Raw genomic sequence first — 22766 nt, 5'->3', positions numbered from 1 at the left:
GGGAGGAGGGCTAATTAACACAGAAGTATAATGTTGTGTAGAATACAGCTGGACAGTATGATGTATACAGCGTGCAACAGAGGAAACGTGCCACTTTTGCCTTGACATTTATACTGTTGTTGATATATTTTTTGTGGTCTGGAGGAGGGAATATATATATATATATATATATATATATATATATATATATATATATATATATATATATATATATATATATATATATATATACATATAAAACGGATAGTTCCATTTCTTGATTCTGATTGGTCAGCAGCTGTGTTTTATTCACAATACAGCAAGGCTATGACCGATTCACCCAGCGGTTATGCAACACCTAAGGGTGAGCAACACCCTTAACAACATAATATCATCAAAACTGTTTCATTTATTATGTACTTCGACACTTTTTTTGGTTTTAATATTTTTTTATTATAATATATATATATATATATATATATATATATATATATATATATATATATATATATATATATGTGTGTGTGTTACGGTGGTCGTGAAGTGAAATCTCGTATTAACAATCAATTCTATTTACACTAAGTGAAAATATCAGTATTTTATATCAGTATCTATACTAAGCGCAAATACCCATTTACACTATGTTAAAATAGCAGGATTTTCTGCTATGTATACTACTTGTTGCAAATAGTGGCAATTATCTGCACTTCAGTATTGTAGTACATTATAAAACAGTATGCAATAATAAAGTATTGAGTGTAAATTATAATTTTAATTAAAATTATTAAATGGATGCCACCTTATTGGTACAATAAAGCCCTCCTACACCTACCCTAACCCTACCCTATACTTTATTTTCACCTTTTTGATTATTTCCTCAATTGTTATTGAAAATGCCTTTACGATGTGATACAAGATTTGAAAATGGAGAAAAAAAAGTTCAGCAAAAGGTGGGATCAAACCTGGGTCAATCACATCAAACAGTCAAGGACACATGCTTAACCCCCACACCACTGAAGCTGATTAATTACAGTTGCTATCAAAGTGCCAATAAGGCAGGTTATTTGCACAAAGTATAAATAGACACTCCGAATGTTTTTTTTTTTTTTTCCATAGTAAGTGCAATTCATACAATACATTTAAACCGAGCTATTTTAAGACCATCTCCAAACTTCCTACCACGACTCTGCTGTTTTTCAATTGACAGATGTCTCGTCCAGTTAGCGGTCATTAAACACAAACCAATGGCTGTCTCAGGCTATACCTACCTCTTCCGGTTTGTCTGATTTGTCGTTGCGTTTTCTGACTTATTATTTTGTTTTTTAGATTTGCATTTGCGTTTGTAATTTGTTATTTTGTTTTCAGAATTGTAATCTGTTTTGTACTTCACGGCCATATATATATATTTGTTTACATAATACATGTGTGTGTACTCTCTATATTTATTATATATATATATATATATATATATATATATACACACACATGCAGTATATATTTAGAAAATATTTACATGTATTTACATGTTTATATTTATATATTATTTTTCATAGTTTACCTTTATTCCACACCGATCTGTCCCTTCTCTGAAAAACGCTTCAATTATTTCCTGTTTTTATGAAGCCCCTCCCTCAGAAATATGCGATGGGCTGAGATTGGTTAGCAGGCTTAGTGTGTTGTGATTCACTAAACCGCCTCTAGAGTGCATAAAAAAAGTGAAATCACAATCAACCACCCCTTTACAAGGGTCATATGATGCGATTTAAATTTTTCCTTTCTCCTTGGAGTGTTACAAGCTCTTGGTGCATAAAGAAAATCTGTAAAGTTGCGAAGACTAAAGTCTCAAATCCAAAGAGATATTCTTTATAAAAGTTAAGACTCGTCCACGCCCACCCTCCCACCCCCCAAAACGGCTCGTTCTAACACGCCCCCATATCTCTACGCCTATGTGGGAAGATTTGCATAATGTCGCCCAGATGCTCATGCAAAGAAAGAAGGCATACCTTTTATTCTCGTTGTAGTATTGTTTTGCCGCCGCCATGTCATATAGACGCTGTGTGTTTCACTGTGAAAGCGAAACTATATGAAACTATATGAAACTATCAAGCGAAACTTTACATAATGTTTATAATGGGTTTTATGTTTACTTCTTGTCGCTCCTGTGTGAGTTTTTTTTCTGATATTTATATCATATGATAAGTGATATCACACGAGCAGCGAGAGCATCAGACGAGTGCTGTTTTTGTCTCGAATGTAACGAATGCAAATGTGATTTTATACAACAGTTCAGTAAATAAAAAGTTGATATTGTGTAATATTTTAAGCACAATAATTTGTGCTTTTGCTCAATTTTGCAGAGAACATATTACCTTCAAAGCCATTGCAGAGAAAACACAAACACACACACACATACATATATATATATATATATATATATATATATATATATATATATATATATACACTGAACAAAATTATAAACGCAACACTTTTGTTTTTGCTCCCATTTTTCATGAGCTGAACTCAAAGATCTAAGACTTTTTCTGTGTATACAAAAGGCCTATTTCTCTCAAATATTGTTCACAAATCTGTCTAAATTGGTGTTAGTGAGCTCTTTCCTTTGCTGAGATATTCTATTCACCTCACAGGTGTGGCATATCAAGATGCTGATTAGACAGCATGATTATTGCACAGGTGTGCCTTAGGCTGGCCACAATAAAAGGCCACTCTAAAATGTGCAGTTTTATCACACAGCACAATGCAACAGATGTCGCAAGTTTTGAGGGAGCGTGCAGTTGGCATGCTGACTGCAGGAATGTCCACTAGAGCTGTTGCCTGTGAATTGAATGTTCATTTCTCTACCATAAGCCATCTCCAAAGGCGTTTCAGAGAATTTGGCAGTACATCCAACCGGCCTCACAACCGCAGACCACGTGTAACCACACCATCCCAGGACCTCCACATCCAGCATCTTCACCTCCAAGATCATCTGAGACCAGCCACCAGACAGCTGCTGCAGCAATCGGTTTGCATAACCAAAGAATTTCTGCACAAACTGTCAGAAACCATCTCAGGGAAGCTCATCTGCATGCTCGTCATCCTCATCGGGGTCTCGACCTGACTGCAGTTCTTCGTCGCAACCGACTTGAGTGGGCAAATGCTCACATTTGATGGCGTCTGGCACTTTGGAGAGATGTTTTCTTCATGGATGAATCACGGTTTTCACTGTACAGGGCAGATGGCAGACAGTGTGTATGGCGTCGTGTGGGTGAGTGGTTTGCTGGTGTCAATGTTGTGGATCGGGTGGCCCATGGTGGCGTTGGGATTATGGTATGGGCAGGCATATGTTATAGACAATGAACACAGGTGCATTTTATTGATGGCATTTTGAATGCACAGAGATAACGTTGTGCCATTCATCCACGACCATCACCTCATGTTGCAGCATGATAATGCACGGCCCCATGTTGCAAGGATCTGTACACAATTCCTGGAAACTGAAAAAATCCCAGTTCTTGCATGGTCAGCATACTCAACGGACATGTCACCCATTGAGCATGTTTGGGATGCTCTGGATTGGCGTATATGACAGTGTGTACCAGTTCCTGCCAAATTCCAGCAACTTCGCACAGCCATTGAAGAGGAGTGGACCAACATTCCACAGGCCACTATCAACAACCTGATCAACTCTATGCGAAGGAGATGTGTTGCACTGTGTGAGGCAAATGGTGGTCACAAAAGATACTGACTGGTTTTCGGACCCCCCCGACCCCCAATACAGTAAAACTGCACATTTTAAAGTGGCCCTTTATTGTGGCCAGCCTAAGGCACACCTGTGCAATAATTATGCTGTCTAATCACCATCTTGATATGCCACACCTGTGAGGTGGATGGATATATATATATGTGTGTATGTATGTATGTATGTGTGTGTGTGTGTGTGTGTGTGTGTGTGTGTGTGTGTGTGTGTGTGTGTGTGTGTGTGTTTTGTGATCTGCATAAATACACTACTATGATTTTATGATTTTTGTCATACCACACTTTCCTAGAGTAGGAAATATAAAATTTTTACACAGAATAATAACATTTAGAACTCTGGTATTAAAAATTGCAGAATGCATTTATATAAAATGTACAGTAACATAACAGCCCAACACCATCATGTCAGTCCTCAAAGATTTAATTTTTCCCCAATTTCAAATTGAAAGTTGCTCTAGTTTCATTCCATGCTATAGCTCAGAGCATTTTAATAGTCAAATGCTGCCAGGAGTGAGAAGTTATAGCAGCCGGTAACACGATTTCATACATTTAAGCATGACTTCTAAGCTTATTTTGCCAAGAATAACTTCAAATTTAACAATATCTTCATTCTGTCATACACAACACATCCCATGTCGCCGAAAGATTGAGAAAGCATTATTAAACTGCATCTGTAAAGGTCACTCGATTGATGCGGTTTGGTCATACTGCTGAACACAGAGCCCATCTGATGCAACAGTATTTGAGATTACCTGAATAAATGAAGCTATTGCAGTGGATTCAGTTCATTTAGTGGGATTTGATGAGCATCTATTGAGTTTCTCACCATTCCTGTAATACTTTTCACACTATGCGCAATGGAATTATTTATTATTTTTTTAGGGCCAAACTGAATCCGCATATGTTGCATAACACAGCATTAGCCACATACAGCTTTGACAGTTTGAATCCCACAAGATACAGGAAGCTGGTATCCCCCCAATGTGTTTCCATCATTCTGGAATCCATACAATTACATAATGTGTCAAGGATCAACCCACACAAAAGTTGCTCTAGTGTTTTTCTTTCATAGCTCCTGAGACTTAAGTAAAATATTTAGAAAATGACCTTATCAGAAATGTCCCTCTTAAAATCCTCAGTACAAGTACAAATTGAGTTCCTGTTGAAATCTCATATAAATCGGATCTCATTTTGAGAAACTTGCACATTTGAGATTATGGGTATCTTTTTTATTTTACTAATTTCAGTTTACTAATGAAAGACTTGTGAGAAATGTATTTTCTTTCCCTCAGGAAAGAAAATTGAAATGCATATATACATCTGGGTTTTATGTTTGTTGATATTAGCATATTATTATTATTATTATTATTATTTTATAACTGTTATTGCTCTACATGAATGCAGTCAGTTTACTCTCCATCCTTTAAATCCTCCATGACTCATTCATGGTTCCCATCTATTCAATAAGGTGCAGCTTTTCCTGTCTCTCCTTTTGTTGATTGTTCATAATGCAGCCATCTCAACAACTGACTCTGAGCAAACGTGGTTCATACTTACATGAGCGATAATAATTAGGCATGATCTCTCTAATAATGGCCTCCTTTATATTGCTGTCAAAAGCCAAGAGGCTGATTTGATTTTGTTTTCATACAGCAATTCAAAGTAAACTGTATAATGCCATCGTGAATTATTCTTGATTCTACCTGGATACATCTTGCTTCAGTTGTTTCTACACGTTAAATGCAATATTTAGCAGTCATTTTGAGGTCAGCTGTCACTCAGAATGCTATTTGGCAAAAACATGGAAAGACCACTGACCTTGATAACATCGCTCTACCAAAATACACAACAGTAAAATTCAGCTGCTTTCTGTACAAGAACCAATTTGTTACCTTGCAAACTCTATATTTTCTTTTTAATATTGATTATTTTACTATTTTACATGGAGGGAGAACATGAAAACATAAAATATGTAAACAAATAATTAAATTAAATATATATGAATATAAATAATATATTAACTGATTTACATATTTATACACACATATAGTAGCAACTGATTATTTTCCTATTTTACATTTATTTATTAGATTGTAATAGATTTTAAAAGGCACCTTTTATTTCAATTCTGTTAAATTAAATACAATAAAAATAATTAAACAATAAATTTGGAATTAAATTCAATTTAAAATAGTTCCAAGTGAATGAAAAACAAAACATAGTTTCAAAAAATAACTCAGATTCAAACTACAATACAAGAAAAAAATAACACTTGAAAATCCAGTGCAATACCAGGCAGGCTTGATTTGTTGACAGTGACGCTCTCAACATTAAACCTCTCAACATCAGACTACACACGTCATTGCACACAATTGGGAAAATATCCTACCAAGTCATACCATGATCTTTGAAATCCCAGCACTATCCAGAGCACAGCTAGTCTGATTCATCCTACGTCAACCCATGCGACTTCATAACAGCTGATACACTTTTTTCCACACCTGCGAGTAGCAGATGAAGCTCTGTATCAGAGAGACCTCTCAGCAGAATGAGCCTCCCTCCAACAGAGCCACTCTGTGAGTCTGCTGCTCTCTGCCATGTATTCTGATCATCCACATCATTTGGTTGATAATAGGAGACTGGAGTGGAAATGGCTTGTTTGCTGTCTGTGTAAATATGGATGGTTCTGAAGAGGGTCTTGTTGAGAGTGACAGTCTGAGGGAAAGTAATAAGACAAAGCTTTATACTAAAACCTCACCACAATGAATTAGCTCTCCGTGTTGGAGAGCTGCAGGCTGGAATATTTTCAGCACTTTTAATGCGTTTTTCGACTGACTGGAAGGAAATGGAAACTTCACAGCTGCCTATCTGAAACCTCTTGAAGAAAAACCCTCTTCAGACATTGACTCAAGACACAAACAGAACTGCAGACCAAATGGCTACAAGCTTAATCACACACATCTCTCTTTTAACAATGCCTTCTAACAGAAATGCTTCCGAATCCACTTTCTATAGACAACGAAGTTCACCAGGTTTCTGCTTTTGTATTAGGTGTTGATTTATATAATCTGCTACTGACAGTGTATAGTAAGACTACAACACAACAGATGCACATTCCTCAAACTTGTACCAATAGCATTGGCTTTAATTGTGTCAAATCTGGTTGGTTACACCTAAAGGAGCCATAATTGAATGTAAAAGCAAGTGCAAATTAAAAGTGTGAGTTTTAGCAGATGGGAAGATTTTCCAGTGGATAAATATATCATGCTGTTTATGACTCCAGATTTCTTAGTGCATGAGTCAGATAGTTTATGCAGCTTTTGTCTTTATTTCAGAGCTTGACAGCCATGTCACTATAAACTTTCTGAAACTAATGACTACTTTGATAATTAATTAATTAATTGATATTTCTTTGAATAATCAGATTAAAAAAAAAAAATCAGTATTTTAATGACATATATAATTTCATAATCTGCCTAATGTACAATAAAATATCTAGAGCAAAGATATAAAAACAATTTATATATATATATATATATATATATATATATATATATATATATATATATATATATATATATATATATATATATATATATATACATATTTTTGTCCAGCTTTAAGGCAGAACCATTTAAATCACTAAATTATAAGCTTTTTTTCATTCATATATATATATATATATATATAATATATATATATATATATATATATATATATAAACATTCATAAAAGCATAAACATTTCTTCTTTTTGTGCTACTGGAAAAAAAAAATAGTTTAGAAACATTTCTCTAGTAGAAATTCCTAGTAATTTTCAGAGTAAATTACAAAGAAACAGCAAGTAAACTTGAAACTTTGAAGTACAAAAATTGAAATAGTACATTATTTTAAACATACTTTAATAATCCTTTTTTTACAGTTCGAGTAAATAGTAATGCCAGGGTTTATTCCCATTTAAGCAAGATAGATGCAATGTAAACTCCATGCTATTGTTCACTCATTCTGAAATTAATCAGATCACTGTTTGGTTGACTACTGTTGGGCAAAAGTGAGAAGAAAATGAGAGAGGAAAAGCTTTCTGAGTGGGCTGTCTGTCGCCTCTCAACACAGTCTTGCTCTAGCTTTAATTACAGGATCCACAGCAAAAACAAAAACACACGTCATTTATCATCCAAATATCAATACCTCCACACAACACAGTACGGAAATGAAGATGCCTTATTCATTTTCTTCTCCTCCTCTCCTTCCCTCTCTCAACCCCCAGCAAATCCATCTGCACGACTAGACTACCTCTCTTTCTCATCCTTAACGCTCTCCGTCTCACTATGATGGAATATTTAATGTGTTTTCACTTCAATCAGGTTAGCAGAGCGAGGCGGGAGGGGCCACGGATACCCAATGGGTCCAAACAGTGAGAAGGACAAGTCCATCTGGCATCTTAAACAATATCACAACTCCTGTGAGAAAGCACACCATGAGGACAGGCACAAGATGGTCATTTGTGAAACACTGCATAACCTTTTTTGTTCCACTTAATTTCCTGCAATACTTTTTGCATTGTGGCAAAGAAAGCATCTAGAATGCCTTGCGCTTGCTGAATGAGAGTTGTGCAGTGGGCTGCTTCCATCCTTAGAGCTTTACGGATTTAGTCACTGCTGTATAGGGTGGAGCTCTGCTGCTTCTCAGCACCTCCCAAAGCTTCTTGTGATCTTGTGATGTGATCTTTAGTTAGAACTGCTCACAAGCTCACAGGAGCAAGCAAAACAAACATTGTCAATGCTTTGTTAAATCCTAATTAGACCAGGGATAATGCAGTACAAATGTGTTTTGAACCATTTTCTACAGTGCCCTAATAAAGCTCTGCTGTCCTCTTTGGGTTGAAAACAGCAAAACAGCAAGCTGAACTCGGCTCTCAGTCATTATGTTCTCGATTTCAGCACCATGGACAGCGTCTTTCTCAATTAACCTGATGTAGAATGCTAACCAAATGTGAAACTGAATTATTATGATAAAACTTGTTAGAATAAAGTCTTCCTTGACTTATTTATCAATAAACACCAGCGAAACCTACAGAATATTACACTGAAAACTATTTTGCAGTAAGATATTCATGTACATTTCAGAAATATTATAAGCTGAAAACTCCTTTTTAGTTACATATGCTCAATTCGCATGACTAAATTCAGAATATTCGTCAATATTATTTTAAGTGTCCTTTATAAGAATGCACACACAAAGGCTATCAACTCATATTAAAAGTTATTACAAATTATTCAACAAATATGTTGAATAAAAATTCAAACAACTTTTTCATCCTTCACACATTTTACTATAGGATGCAGGTGAGGAAAACGCTGTTGATGTAAGACCAGCGTCCCTTTCTTCAGATACTGGTACTGTAAGAAAAAATGCTCAAATATAGCTCACATTTGATCACGCCAACGCTGAACGTAAAACAGCATAAACAGAACTGTACGCGCAACTATCAATAACCAACAACAACTATTTACAATCCTTATAAGCTGCCATTCATTGTCCAGGCCCTCGTATAATTTAATATTCAGGTGTAAAAGCCAATGGCCACTCCCCCAAACACCATATGCAAATATGTAGACAGAACCGCAGATGATACAACTCGGATCGACTTCAACTACTTGACAAAACACGGGGTGAATCTGAAACCCTCCTTATGATTCGTGTCAAAAATGAGACGCATATTTAAAATTGATAAGACAGAATGAAATTTAAAATATTTTCCTTCAATTTCCTCACTGCATCAACAATGGAAAGAGTCTCGTCTCTGGTAGGAAACTACTAACCAACCTCGACCGTGAGCAAGTACCCTGCGTAAACATACACAGATACTCAAGCTCGCGCAACCCTTCAGGAACGCGCATTAACGAGTTGAGAAACGCGTTTAAGCTCGTGCAAAGGCATAGCAATTGTGATTTTTCCGAACAAACGGTTTTCAGCGGGACAGACTGTCTGTTTGCGACGCCTCAAACTAGAACGCGTTATAAACGAAGCGTCGCGTACGCGTCGCAAAGTGTACGGCAGAATGAAATTATAATTTTTAGGGAGAGTTCTGAATATATGACCAAACCGATTCAATATTTGCAATATTTAACGGGCATCAAGCACATAACACCTTTCACGTCTGTGACAGACATTTGGGGATGCGCGCTGTAGATGCAGCAGGAAAACTATGTATAATAAATCAACAACAACGAATTGAACGAATATAACTTTTTAAAATAATTTCCGTGACTTACCCTCAACAATTAAAGTCTTCATGTTTTACGATTAAATCCAGTAAATGAGTAATCCCAGAAAGAGGTCCCCTTTGATCTGGAGAAGATGGTGTTTTCCTCGCTGTGGTAAATGTTAAGAATTTGCAAACCTCACGGAAGATGAACCACCATCATCCCTGCCGTTCAAACTTTATCTGACGGTCGCCGTACAGGCGCGGGACGGAGAGCAGCGTCTCCCGGTGGTTCCTCTCTCAGTCATTTGGGCAGAGACACAATCACAGTAACATCCAAACTCAAAGATCTGCTGCTGCTCACTGCCGACACGGACCAGCCCGGAGGACTGCCGAGAGCGGGCGAAAGTCACACTGGAAGAGGGATAAAACTACCGGCGGGATGAATCCAAATCGGCTGTATGCCACATTTCCGGTGAAAGCAGAAGTATTCCAACGATCCGAGTCAGTGTCCGTGCGGCCGCGCGAGAGGAACGGAAAGAGGCTGTGGCGCCGCGCGCGTGAGAGAGAGTGAGAGGGTGTGTGTGTGTGTGAGAGAGAGAGAGTGAGAGAGAGATAGAGAGAGTGTGTGTGTGAGAGAGAGAGAGAGAGAGAGAGAGAGAGAGTGTGTGTGTGTGTGTGTGTGTGTGTGTGTGTGTGTGTGTGTGTGAGTGAGAGAGAGAGAGAGAGAAATGATGTAAGATTTCAATGAAAACAATTAAATGGAAAAGTTTCTAGTTTGTGTCACCCGTTAAATACATAAATACAATCAAGAGATCATCAAGGATAGGGTAATAAATCATATTATTATTATTAATTATCTTAATTAACAAAAAAGAATTCTTAATTGTTGATTAAGAATTTAATAAATAATTATGAATTACAAAATTATAGTAACCTTTTAAAAAAAATGTGTTAGCTGATGCTAACTGGATTGTTAACTAGCTACCTGATGCTAACTTCAGTTAATTTTTAATATAAAGTCCAATATTTTTATTCAACCAACTATAGAATACATTTGATGGAAAAACAAAGGATTTGATGTTCAGAACATAATAACTACAGTAATTGCCCATTGCCCCCTGGGAGCATTTTACCCCACTTGGCTGGGGGCGTTTTACCCTACTATGTTTGAGAAAAAAAAAAAAAGTCATACTGAAAATATATTTATATTTTTCTTAACACATTGTCCCCATCTACAGGCCCTACTGTTCTCATATACATAACTGTGATTTTCCACAAAGCAATAAGCTTTTTAAACAATAAGCTTTGTTTTCCTACTGCTGAAAAATTTGATAATTTACTGTGAAATCTGTTTTCTCTCAGGTACATCACCAGTGTAAGCTTCAAGGTGTATACTTATACATCAGTCTTGTCGACATGATCCATAGTCTAAGAGGAATTAGTATTATGGCAAAGGTGTTTCCAAATGTTTGCTTTTTGAGATGTGTTTGTGTTTTTGAATGCAGTGCTTCATTTTGCAAGAGATGTGAGGAATGTTGATTTTTTTTTTTTTCTTTTTTTTGTGCAATTCTTGGATTTGTGTGTAAAGTAAAGAAAAAAGAGGCAAAGTTTTGAAAAAGTGTGTAAGCAGTTGAAAAAAAAAAAACTGTATTACTTTGTAGCCCAGCATTAAATTGTCTCAATTTAGCTTGAACTGGTACAATGCAGTCAATTAACATGCATAATTTATGTAGAATTTTTAGAAAGTACTTTAGAATTAATGAAAATCACTAACGTGAAACTGTTTCATATAACGATCCCTATGTTGATAAAGTTTTTAATCACAAGATCTTAAGCATTCTATTGTTTTCTTTTTGTTATTCATCTAATATTGTTGTTTTCAGTACATTTTTAAAGAACTTGACTTTTCTAAAACTATAATTTCATAATACTGTACCATGCTAATCATGAAAATAAAGCTTAATTTAACTGAATATAAACAAACAAATGACAGAAAGGGAAAGGGTATTGTGGGGTTGCTTAGAAAAAGAAAGAGAGAGACAGAGAGAGAGATAAATGTTTTATAGCACAGGAGCAGGAATAGAGCGCTAATGAATCTTTTATAGATTTCAGACGCTTTGACATGCAGGGAATCCATTTGTATAAAACTAAGGCATTCCTGCACGTAAATACACACAGAATTATAAACACAGAGGCCTGAGGACATGTAAACTTCTAGAAATTGCCGCTGCATTCATTTGACCTACACATCTTTGACCGACGCCATATAATCTCCATAATATAACACATATAGAAGCAAAAGACAAATATCAACAAATTCCCTTGCCTTCAATTAACACACTGCTGCTCCATGAATCAACTGTCACTGTTGGAAAAATGTAGAGCTAGGATAATCATTTCTATGATACATGAGATGTTCAAACAAGAAAGATTACATTCAGGTTTGATGACTTTGAAGGCTTCTCATGTTACAATTACAAAAAGAGTAATCCATATCCATCTGTTTTCTCACCTCACAGACTAATGATGTGAATTATCCACCGATTAGACATGAAATAATAAAATTCAACATGTTAGAAGTGCAAAAGAATGAATTGCTTAAAATTCATTCAAGTACTGCAAAGCATTGTGAACATACAGCTTATATAAAGCAATTTTTTTAATTATAACAACAATACAACATTTAAAAAAAGAAAACAAAATGAATGATAATAAGCATTGGAATCTTAATAATTAAAAGAGAGGCTCATACTCCCTAAACACCCCACCACCTACCAGATGAGAGCAAGTATTTTTGAGTTGTTCTTTTATTTCTTTTTTTTTTTAACTTTTCCTTTAACAGTGCACAAAGAGTTGCATTCAGTTGGCAGTTGTTTATCATCTGTATGCATTCAATTATATGTGGCCCCCATCATGCAATAGTGCAGCATCCAACTAATTTTGTCTATATTCATTACCTTGAGGATTCTCCCAAGGTGTTTGTGCTACATTTTAGATAGTGTTTTAATACTGAGCAATAATTGAGCCTGTGGCTACCAACCACAATTAATGCTGGAATGTAATATGGAGTCAAAGATCATGGAGGCAATACATTATGTAAACTTGAACAGTAGTTGAAATTAGCCTGTTAATTCACACACACACACACACACACACACACACACACACACACACCACACACACACACACACACACACACACACACACACACACACACAAACACACACACACACACACACACAAAAGTTATCAGGGATATTTTTTTGGCAGAAGACGCCCCCAAGTGACCACAACAGATGGAGAAGTCAGTTCTGGATGCTGATTCTCTCTTATTCACTGTGTGTGGTGATATAAGTCCTATAGTGGGGCATATATAAAATAGTGCTAATCTTGCTTGTAAAGGACACGGATGTGAAAGAGATGCATTTGAAATATGACAAAATATAACCTTTCAACATATCTGTATCTAAAATCATCTACACTGAAATGAATTGTTGGTGAAGAAATTGATAGTAGACATCACTAACAATTACAAAGAAGTAGAAAGTAGAAAGACTAAAATAGTAAAAAATAATAATAATAATAATAATCTTGTAAAACTTACTCCAATAATCTTTGAAACTTTGAAAGTTTTTTTACAGTGTAACTAGCCCTAGCCCCCCCCCCCCCCCGCCACCATAAAAAATATAATTGTTATAATAATTTTAATATAATATGAAACTACTTAACAAAATTGTCTACTATTGCAACATGTAAGGTGTGTGAGACAACTTGCCCCAGTTTCACATTTATGAAAAATATTTAAATATTTATATACCTTGTCCTGAGAACAAAGAAGAAAGTTCAAACACTTCTACAGTCATCCTTCATTATTTATTGACTCTTGCCTGACTGTATGTCATAATGGCTTTGTTATATTCACTGACGTACTCACTAGAAAATGATCAGAATCTTGAAATATTAAATTGCGGCATAGAAAAAAAAAACGGTGACTGTTTTGAATTAAGTGATGATTATAATTATGAAAACTTCCTATTGTGACAACTAGCCAGGTCTCCCCTTGAGAGAATAACTGAACCCTCATACTGCAGAAAGGAATCAGAAAAGAGCATCAAATATGCACTTCTTGCTAAATGTCTTCTTAAAGATTGTTTTAAATGCAAACATAAATTATTTATGATCTCCACGATTTCAAACTAATCCCTTCTCAAGTCTTAGAGAGTTGAAGTGATAGAGCGGTTTTAAGAGGACATAGAGAGAGCTTTCATGCTGGGAGCTGCTTTTAACCATTTCCATCACCCACATCCAGAGCTTCCTGCAGGCTGTTAGTTTTATGTCAAATCACGAATCAAATTGTGTTAGTTAGAGATCCGAGATGCATGCTGTCATGTGATGGAATCAGGGTTGGTCAATATTTGCTCTGTGAATCAAGCAGTTTGAGTGCATCTGTAGTGCATATGTAGCTCTCATGCTGCCTTTGTAATATATATATATATATATATATATATATATATATTATATATATATATATATTCTATATATATATATATTGCAATTTTACATCAAATCACATGACACATAAAAAAAATTAATAAATTACATTACTCTTTGAGCAGGATGGACACAAAGATGGACAGACAAGACAGATAAAAGAAGGACATACAGACAGACAGAGACAGAATGACAGAACGACTGAAAGAATGATAGCATAATAGAGCAACATACAGACAGGCAGAATCATAGAAGAACATTCAGACCGACAGAAAGAACAAGAGCCAGAAAGAATAACAGAATGATAGAACAACATACAGGCAGACAGACAGACAGACAAAATTAAAGAACAACAGACAGAATTAATGATAGAACAGCCAGAGAAGGCAAAACGATAGAATAACAAGACAGAATGACAGGACCACAGGCAAAGAGATTCATAAAATGACAGACAAACAGGCAGAATGATAGAACGACAGACAGAAAGAATGACAGAACAGACAGAAAAGACAGAATGACAGAATAATAGATCAACAGACAGACAGACAGAATGACAGACAGTAAGAATGACAGAACAACAGACACAGAGAAGATAGAATAATAGAACAACAGAGACAGAATGATAGAACAACATACAGACAGACAGAAGGATAAAATAACAGAACAACATACAGACAGAAAAAAACAGAACAACAGACAGAAAGAATGACAGAACAACAGACAGTGAAGACAATGATATAATGATACAACGACAGACACACAGAATGATAGAATGACTGAACATGAAATGAAATAATGACAGAACAGAGAGAGAAGATAAAATGACAGACAGAAAAGTAGAACAAAAGTCAAAAAGAATGACAGAGCAACAGTCAGAACAACAGACAGTGAAGACAATGACAGAATGATACAGACACAGAATGATAGAATGACAGACAGAAATAATGGCAGAACAACAGACAGAGAAGATCATAGAATGACACAAACAGAAAAATAAAACAAAAGACAGACGGACAGAATGCTAAAATGACAGACAGACAGATAGACAAACAAACAGAAAGACAAATATATGGACAGACAGAATGACAGAATACAGACAGATAGACAGAATGACTCAACAACAGACAGACAGATAGAATGATAGAAAGACTGAACAAGAGACAGACAGAAGGAAGAAATTAAAGACTGACTGATTGAACAAAAGACAGACAGAATGACAGACAGAAAGAATAACAGAACAGCAGACAGAGACAGAAGACAGAATGATAGAACGACAGAGAATAATAGAACAGCATACAGACAGACAGAATGATAGAATGATAGAACAACAGACAGTGAAGACAGAATGATAGAATGATACAGACACACAGAATGATAGAATGACAGACAGAAATAATGGCAGAACAACAAATAGAGAAGATAAAATCATAGAATGACAGACAGAAAAATAAAACAAAAGACAGAAAGAATGACAGAACGACAAATAAACAGACAGTGAAGACATAATGAAAGAATGACATAAAAACAGGCAGACAGAATGATAAAATGACAGATAGACCAACAGAAAGACAGATGGACAGACAGACAGAATGATGGATTAATAGAATAACAGACAGATGGGCAGAATAATAGAAACAACAACAAACATACAGAATGATTGGACAACAGACAGACAGAATGAGAGACAGACAGATAGATGAATGAAAGAATGATAGAACAAAAGACAGAATGATAAAATAACAACTGACAGACAGAGATTCGGAATGACAGACAGGCAGATGGACTGATAATATAGGCAGATTGTGTTTTATTGTTCTTTTTGTTGGCCATGCAGGAGGGTGTCAATAATACCTCTGATCCTGTCATGCTGACTCTGACATATTTTAAGAGGGCCGTCCTTTAAAAAGCTTTTACAACAACACACACTCATGCGACAGGAAACGCCGGATCAATCCTGAGCATTTCTGCAATAATTACAGGCTCCGTTCCTCCACCGCAATCCTGTTCATTTAACAAGCATTTCCACACAATCAGACGAGACGATCCCTTCCCCCATAATTTGTCTACATGCCACAGATCCATTGCTGTCACGGCTTACTGTGTGCTGTGACCTCTGCTCTAAGTCCATGCCCAGATATACATCCTCCTGCACGGTGACACTGTTACTGTTAAAAGCCTGTGACAGCTCATTCTCCTCAGCAGCCTAGAAAGACAATATCCATGATGGAACTGCCCCTTGTCGCTGTCCAAAACTCATTAACACATTGGAATAAAAACAACGTAGACTTGTTCACATTAAGTTGAAATTACACCACCCCGTCTTCCACTCTCTCCTTTTAATTTTGTGTTTTTAATTAGATCTTCAATTGCTGCTGTATAAATTAGCTTACCTTGAGAAAAATGGCCTGCCTTCGTCCACGGCATGCTTCAAAAGTTCTTTATAATGAACTAAGTATCAAACAGATTGGACACTTTGTATTCTTCATAAACGCACTATATACTCCAGGGGCCGACTGCACCAACTGTGTGTAATTTAAAACTTAACTTAGTTGTGACACAAACTTATGCACTACTAAATATTAAACTTTGTTAAACTATGTATTAACTAAATATTTCCGTAGGCCAGGAGTAACGGTTTGAATAAAACAACAGATTGGTTGATCTCCATTAATAAGCTCATGTTATACCTGACAGACTTCATACCTTCAGACATATATGATGGTATTGACTTTACACTCATTTGCATTTTAAGAGAGACAAACACGATCTAAACAGTACACATCTGTATGCGTCGCTCCATGTTGTGCATGTCAAATGAAATCAGTCATAATAAATAAATGCAATTTCTTTAGTTTATCTTAAGTTGTTATATCAGTATTCACGTTTTTCTCATTTCAAACAGTTTCTGAATGTTTACATACAATATAAAAACACCTATTATGTTATTTAATGATAACAAATTTTAACAGCAACCTCTTTTTGTTGCTGTTGTTGTTGTTAGTCATGCGGGGGGGGGTTGTTTTGAAAGGTGCTAAGTAAAGATAAATGTAAAAAAATAACCTTAACAAGATAAAGTCAACTAAAATTAACAAATTTGTAAGGCAGCTTGTGGATCATTAAAGTTGAACGTCTATCTACATTCTGTCTTTAAGAACAAATTGTGGAAACAAAAGTTACAACTAGCCAGCAGTGTTGACTTTACATTCCAGTTTGACTATATATAAATTATTGATATCAGATTTGACATATACTTGATTTCGTCATATGGGTTATCTGCCACAATAAAAATATGTATAGGTCTACTAATAAATTTTATAATTACAATAAACATAGAAAGAATATAAAGAATAAATATAATAGAATAAAAATATAGAGCATTTAAAAATAATAATATTGTTGGTCAATAATTACATTCTTAACATCACTACGCAAGACTTATTAACCAAAAAAACATTGTTGTGGTTTTAAAAATATTTTTACAGACTTAGAACAAAGTATCCAATGAATATTCAAGTATAATAAGAATTGTATTCATTCATTCATTCATTCATTCATTCATTCATTCATTCATTCATTTATTTATTTATTTATTTTATTATTTATTTTATTATTATTTATTTATTTTACTTTTCTTTTTGATGACAAAGAAATCAAGCTACGAAATTGCTGCCTCGCTGAAATAATATCGCATACCCGCTTCTTCCAGCTACATTCTGTCTTGTTTACTCATCCTTTCTTCTTTCTCTTCTCAGATTATTCTGCTATTTCTATCCATCAGATCTCTAAGCACATAATTAGGTTCATTTAAATGTTTTCTAGGGCTGTCACTTTAATGCAATAATTCAGTTTGATTAATTATACAAAAAAAAAAAAAATGCAATTAAAAACTTTGTGCAATTAATCATGGCCCCTGACCCATACATTAACTCTGTAATAAGGTTTTTTTTTTAAACCACAGAAACAATTTAAGCTTGAATGCTTCATGCAATGGCCAACGACCAACATGACTACACTGACTAAAACTGATGAAAAACAAGAAGCCCTGATGTTCACTGCTGTGCTGCCTTCTGTTTTTACAAACAGAAAACATGTGGTAACACTGAAGTGGATGTGCAGTGTACAATTTCTGAGCTTTAGTGGCACCGAACAAAGCTACAAAATAATGACTGTCTCCAAACAGGTCCCCTAAACAGAGCAGGTCCCACTGAGATGATTTAAATGCTAAGTAAGTGCTGGGATAGTTTTCTCCAGGTAATATACACATTGACTAAAACACTCAAACAAACAAAGCAATAATAAAAGCACCACAAAGTCACAATTTGTATCCTTTCCAAGAAAATTGATTTCCTGGAAGTCATGGCATAGTGGTTAGAGAGTTTGACTCCTAACCCCAAGGTTGTGGGTTTGAGTCTTGGGCCGGCAATACCACGACTGAGGTGGCCTTGAGCAAGGCACTGAACTCCCAGCTGCTCCCCGGGCGCTGCAGCATAAATGGCTGCCCACTGCTCCAGTTGTGTGTTCACTGCTGTGTGTGTGCACTTTGGATGGGTTAAATGCAGAGCACGAATTCTGAGAATGGGTCACCATACTTGGCTGTATGTCGTGTCACTCACTTAAGAAATTGTCTCTGTGCATTAAGCAAAGAGACAATGGGTTAAAAAAAAAATAAAAATAAATACAAAATACACTGTGCACAGAGTTTTAAAAACTGTTACAGGTATATGTTTTATATTATGTGATCTATGCTGTACCAATATTTCTTCATTTATATTGTATTTTCCTGTGGATAGAGCTTCTTGGATTCGCTGTTGTTCCAGATAAAGGACAAGATGAATGAAACAACGATGTACACACATTGATTAATGTCTTTCTGCAGTCTTTTGGCACCTTCTATGAATATGGTACATATTTGTGTCTCAATGCTTATCTTTAAGCATTAGCTGTATAAATCCTATTGTTTTTGTTTATAACCTATGTTTGATAAACTATTATAGAACAAACAGTTAACCTAGCATTACATATTTTAAACATATTACAGTTTTTTTCAACTGCTTACACAAAAATCTTTACTTTTCACACAATTTCTGAAACCTGACACTCAAACATCAGAACCACACACCAAATCTGCAAAACCATACACTATTTCTCAGCCTTCTCTCAGCCTTCAGTTCTCTATGTAACACACAAAAATCTAACAGGAATTAATATTATGACAAAGGTGTTTTCAAATGTTTGCTTTTGTGTTTGTGATATTCTCGATGCAGTGCTTCATTTTGCAAGAGATGTGAAGCATTTTGCATTTTGTGTGTGCAATTATTGGATCTGGGTGTAAAGTTTTGAAAAAAAAAAGAGGCAAAGTTTTGAAAATGTGTGTAAGTAGTTGAAAAAAAAACTGTAAATGGTTGTTTCACTCCTAAAAAAAATGATGATTTATATATATATATATATATATATATATACACACACACACACACACACACACATACATATAGTACATACAAGAAAAATAAACATGACACAAGCACATAAATTATATAAAAAACAAACTTAAATGAAAATGAAAGCTGAAAACAAAAATAAAAGCTTATTCAAAATATTAATAAACAAATCATTCTAAAATAATACAACCCCAATTCCAGAGAAGTTGGGACATTTTGTAAAATGCAATAAAATCAAGAATCTGTGATTTGTTCATTCTCTTTAACTTTTATTTAATTTACAAAAGTACAAAGAAAAGATTTCCAAAGTATTCACTGACCAAAATAATGTCTCGGTTACGTACAGTAACCCTCGTTCCCTGAAGGAGGGAACAGAGACGTCAAGTCGGTGACCGACGAATTGGGATATCACTTCTATAGACCAATCTACTTTGAGTGTGAACTAAACGAGCCAATGCACATTGGCCTGCAATTATTTCATCCAGCTGCAGCTTATCACAGCGTGAGTATAAGGCAGCAGCAGGTGCAATGCATACCAGGTTTTCACTTTGGAACCGAGCCGGTGACCCGGCCGCTCAGCGGTGGTACAGCAGCCATGGCAACGGGACGTGATGTCTCCGTTCCCTCCTTCAGGGAATGAGGGTTAGCATACGTAACAGAGATGTTCCCTTTCAGTCGGTCACTCTCAGCGTCACGTCGGTGACGGACGAATTGGGATTCTTATGAAAGCGACTTGGATGCTGCCCCTTCCAGTGCCCCTTTTTGGTGTAGCCCAGGGCTCACAACAAGAAGTTCCACTCACCATTGTCAAAGCACTACCCATGCAGTGAGATTGGATAACACTGGGAAAACATACCCGTTGCTCTTGGAAATGGGATGCTGCGGAAGCTCCATCCTTCCTGAAGGTCTAGGGAGCAAATGCACATATGAACATCCGTTTAGGTGCATATGGAAAATTGGAGGTGATTGTAACCCTCTTGGAATGTCAGAAGTCTGCCGGGGAAACACAGGCTCTGAGGCTATACCGTGTACTTTACCCATATGGGATCCACTTAGGTCTCACATATGGAATCTAGCCTTCTACCGGTTCTCAAGGAATCAGTGAGTGAAAGCCTGGCTCCGGATGCTCTGCCACATCTGGCTGCCGTGGGGATGGAGGAGCTCGACAAGGTCTACGATATGGACTCTCTGGAGAGGTTTTAGCCAGCCGACACTAACTGGGGTCTCTCAGTGCCACTACCTGTCTGAAGTGAGAACACAGGATGATACCAGCTCCACACAAAGGCTATAGAATCTAGCGAACGTGTTGGGGGTCGGCCAGCCCGTAGCTCTACAAATATCTGCCTGATAAGCCAGGGTGATGGCATCCATAGAGATGGCATTCCCCTTCTACCGGCCTCCGTAAAAGACAAAGAGCTGGTCTGAGGTTCTGGAGCTTTGTGTTCGGTCTACATAGCAAAGCTAGGGTTGGGTCTGCCTCCTCCGGTGGCAGCGCTTGCAGGTTCCCCACCTGATCCTGAAGGGAGTCATGGGAACTTTGGGCACATAGCCATGCCAGAGCCTCAGGATTACCTGGGAGTCAGCAGGCCCAAACTCTAGGCATGAATCATTGACCGAAAATGTGTGCAGGTCCCCTACCCTCTTGATGGAGGCAAGTGCAAGCAGGAGCAGAGTTTTCAATGAAAGAAACTCTAGCTTGACTGAGTGCAATGCCTCAAATGGGCCCTGCTGTAGTGATTTATGCACTAGAGACAGGTCCCAAGAGGGTATGGAGGGGGGCCAGGAAGGATTCAACCTCGTGGCCCCTCTAAGGAACCTGATGACCAGGTCATGCTTAACCACCGACTTCCCTACTACGGGTCATGGTATGCAACAATCGCAGCAACCTGGACTTTGAGGGTGGAGGGAGACAGCCTTCACTCCATCCCTTGCTGCAAAAAGGAAATCACGACCCTGATCGGGCATCTCCAGGGGTCTTCTCGACAAGAAGAACACCACTCGATGAACAGGTTCCACTTCCACATCGTAAGCGTGTCTTGTAGACGGTGCTCTCGCCGAAGTGATGTGTCCACTACCTCTTGGGGTAGATCACCAAGAACTTCCGAGTCTCGTCCAGGGATCAGATATGAAATTTCCAGAGGTCTGGACACGGGTGCCATAGGGTGCCCTGTCTCAGAGTCAGTAGATCCTTCCTCAGCGGAATCCGCCAGGGAGCAAGCAAGACCTGCTCTCATCCTCCCTGACCCTGCATAGCTTCTATGCGAGAAGGCTCACTGGGGGAAATGCATACTTGCACAGGCCCTGCGGCCAGGTGTGTGCCAGTGCGTCTGTGCCGACTGTTTCCTTGGTCAGGGAGTAGAACAACTGGCAGTGAGAGGTCTCTGGAGAGGCAAACTGGTCTATCTGAGCAGCTCCAAAACGTCGCCAAATCAGCTGTACCAGGAGCGTAGATCAAAAAAGCTCATCGGCCCTATGGTTGAGCAGTGCCAGAATGTGAATGGCATGAAGTGATCTCAGAACCTTCCGACTCCAAAGGAGGAGGTGGCGGGCAAATTGCGACATGCGACGGGAGCGCAGACCACCTTGTCGGTTGATGTACACAACGGTCACTTTGTTGTCCATTTCGTCCAGCATGTGATTGCCTCGTAAGCACCCTTTGAGATGGTTCAAGGCAAGGCGCAGTGCTAACAACTCTAGGCAATTCATATGCCAGTGCCCATCCATAACCCTGATACTGCGTGCCCATTGTACGTGGCCCCCCAGCCAGTGGTGGAGGCATCTGTGTAAATGACAGCATGCCTGGAGACCTTTTCCAGGGGCACTTCTGCCCAGAGAAACGTAAGATCTGCCCACAGGGTGAAGGTATGGTGACAGGCTTGTGTAACTTTGACC

At 37.2% G+C, this 22766-nt stretch overlaps 1 protein-coding gene across 1 annotated transcript in view; it reads right to left on the bottom strand.

Moving 5' to 3' along the window:
- Positions 1-10541, bottom strand: part of LOC109075625 (reticulon-4 receptor-like) — an 85440-nt gene extending 74899 nt beyond the window's left edge. Inside the window, exon 1 of the mRNA XM_042723121.1 lies at positions 10013-10541. Within this exon, the coding sequence (XP_042579055.1) occupies positions 10013-10034 (22 nt within the window). The 5' untranslated portion in view covers positions 10035-10541. The remainder of the gene's footprint in view (positions 1-10012) is intronic.
- Between the last annotated feature and the right edge of the window lie 12225 nt (positions 10542-22766).

This window comes from Cyprinus carpio, chromosome B5, assembly GCF_018340385.1.
Source record: "Cyprinus carpio isolate SPL01 chromosome B5, ASM1834038v1, whole genome shotgun sequence".
Classification (NCBI taxonomy): Eukaryota; Metazoa; Chordata; class Actinopteri; order Cypriniformes; family Cyprinidae; genus Cyprinus; species Cyprinus carpio.
The sequence above is the reverse complement of the archived record's forward strand: the minus strand, read 5'-3'. Positions and strand labels throughout refer to the sequence as shown.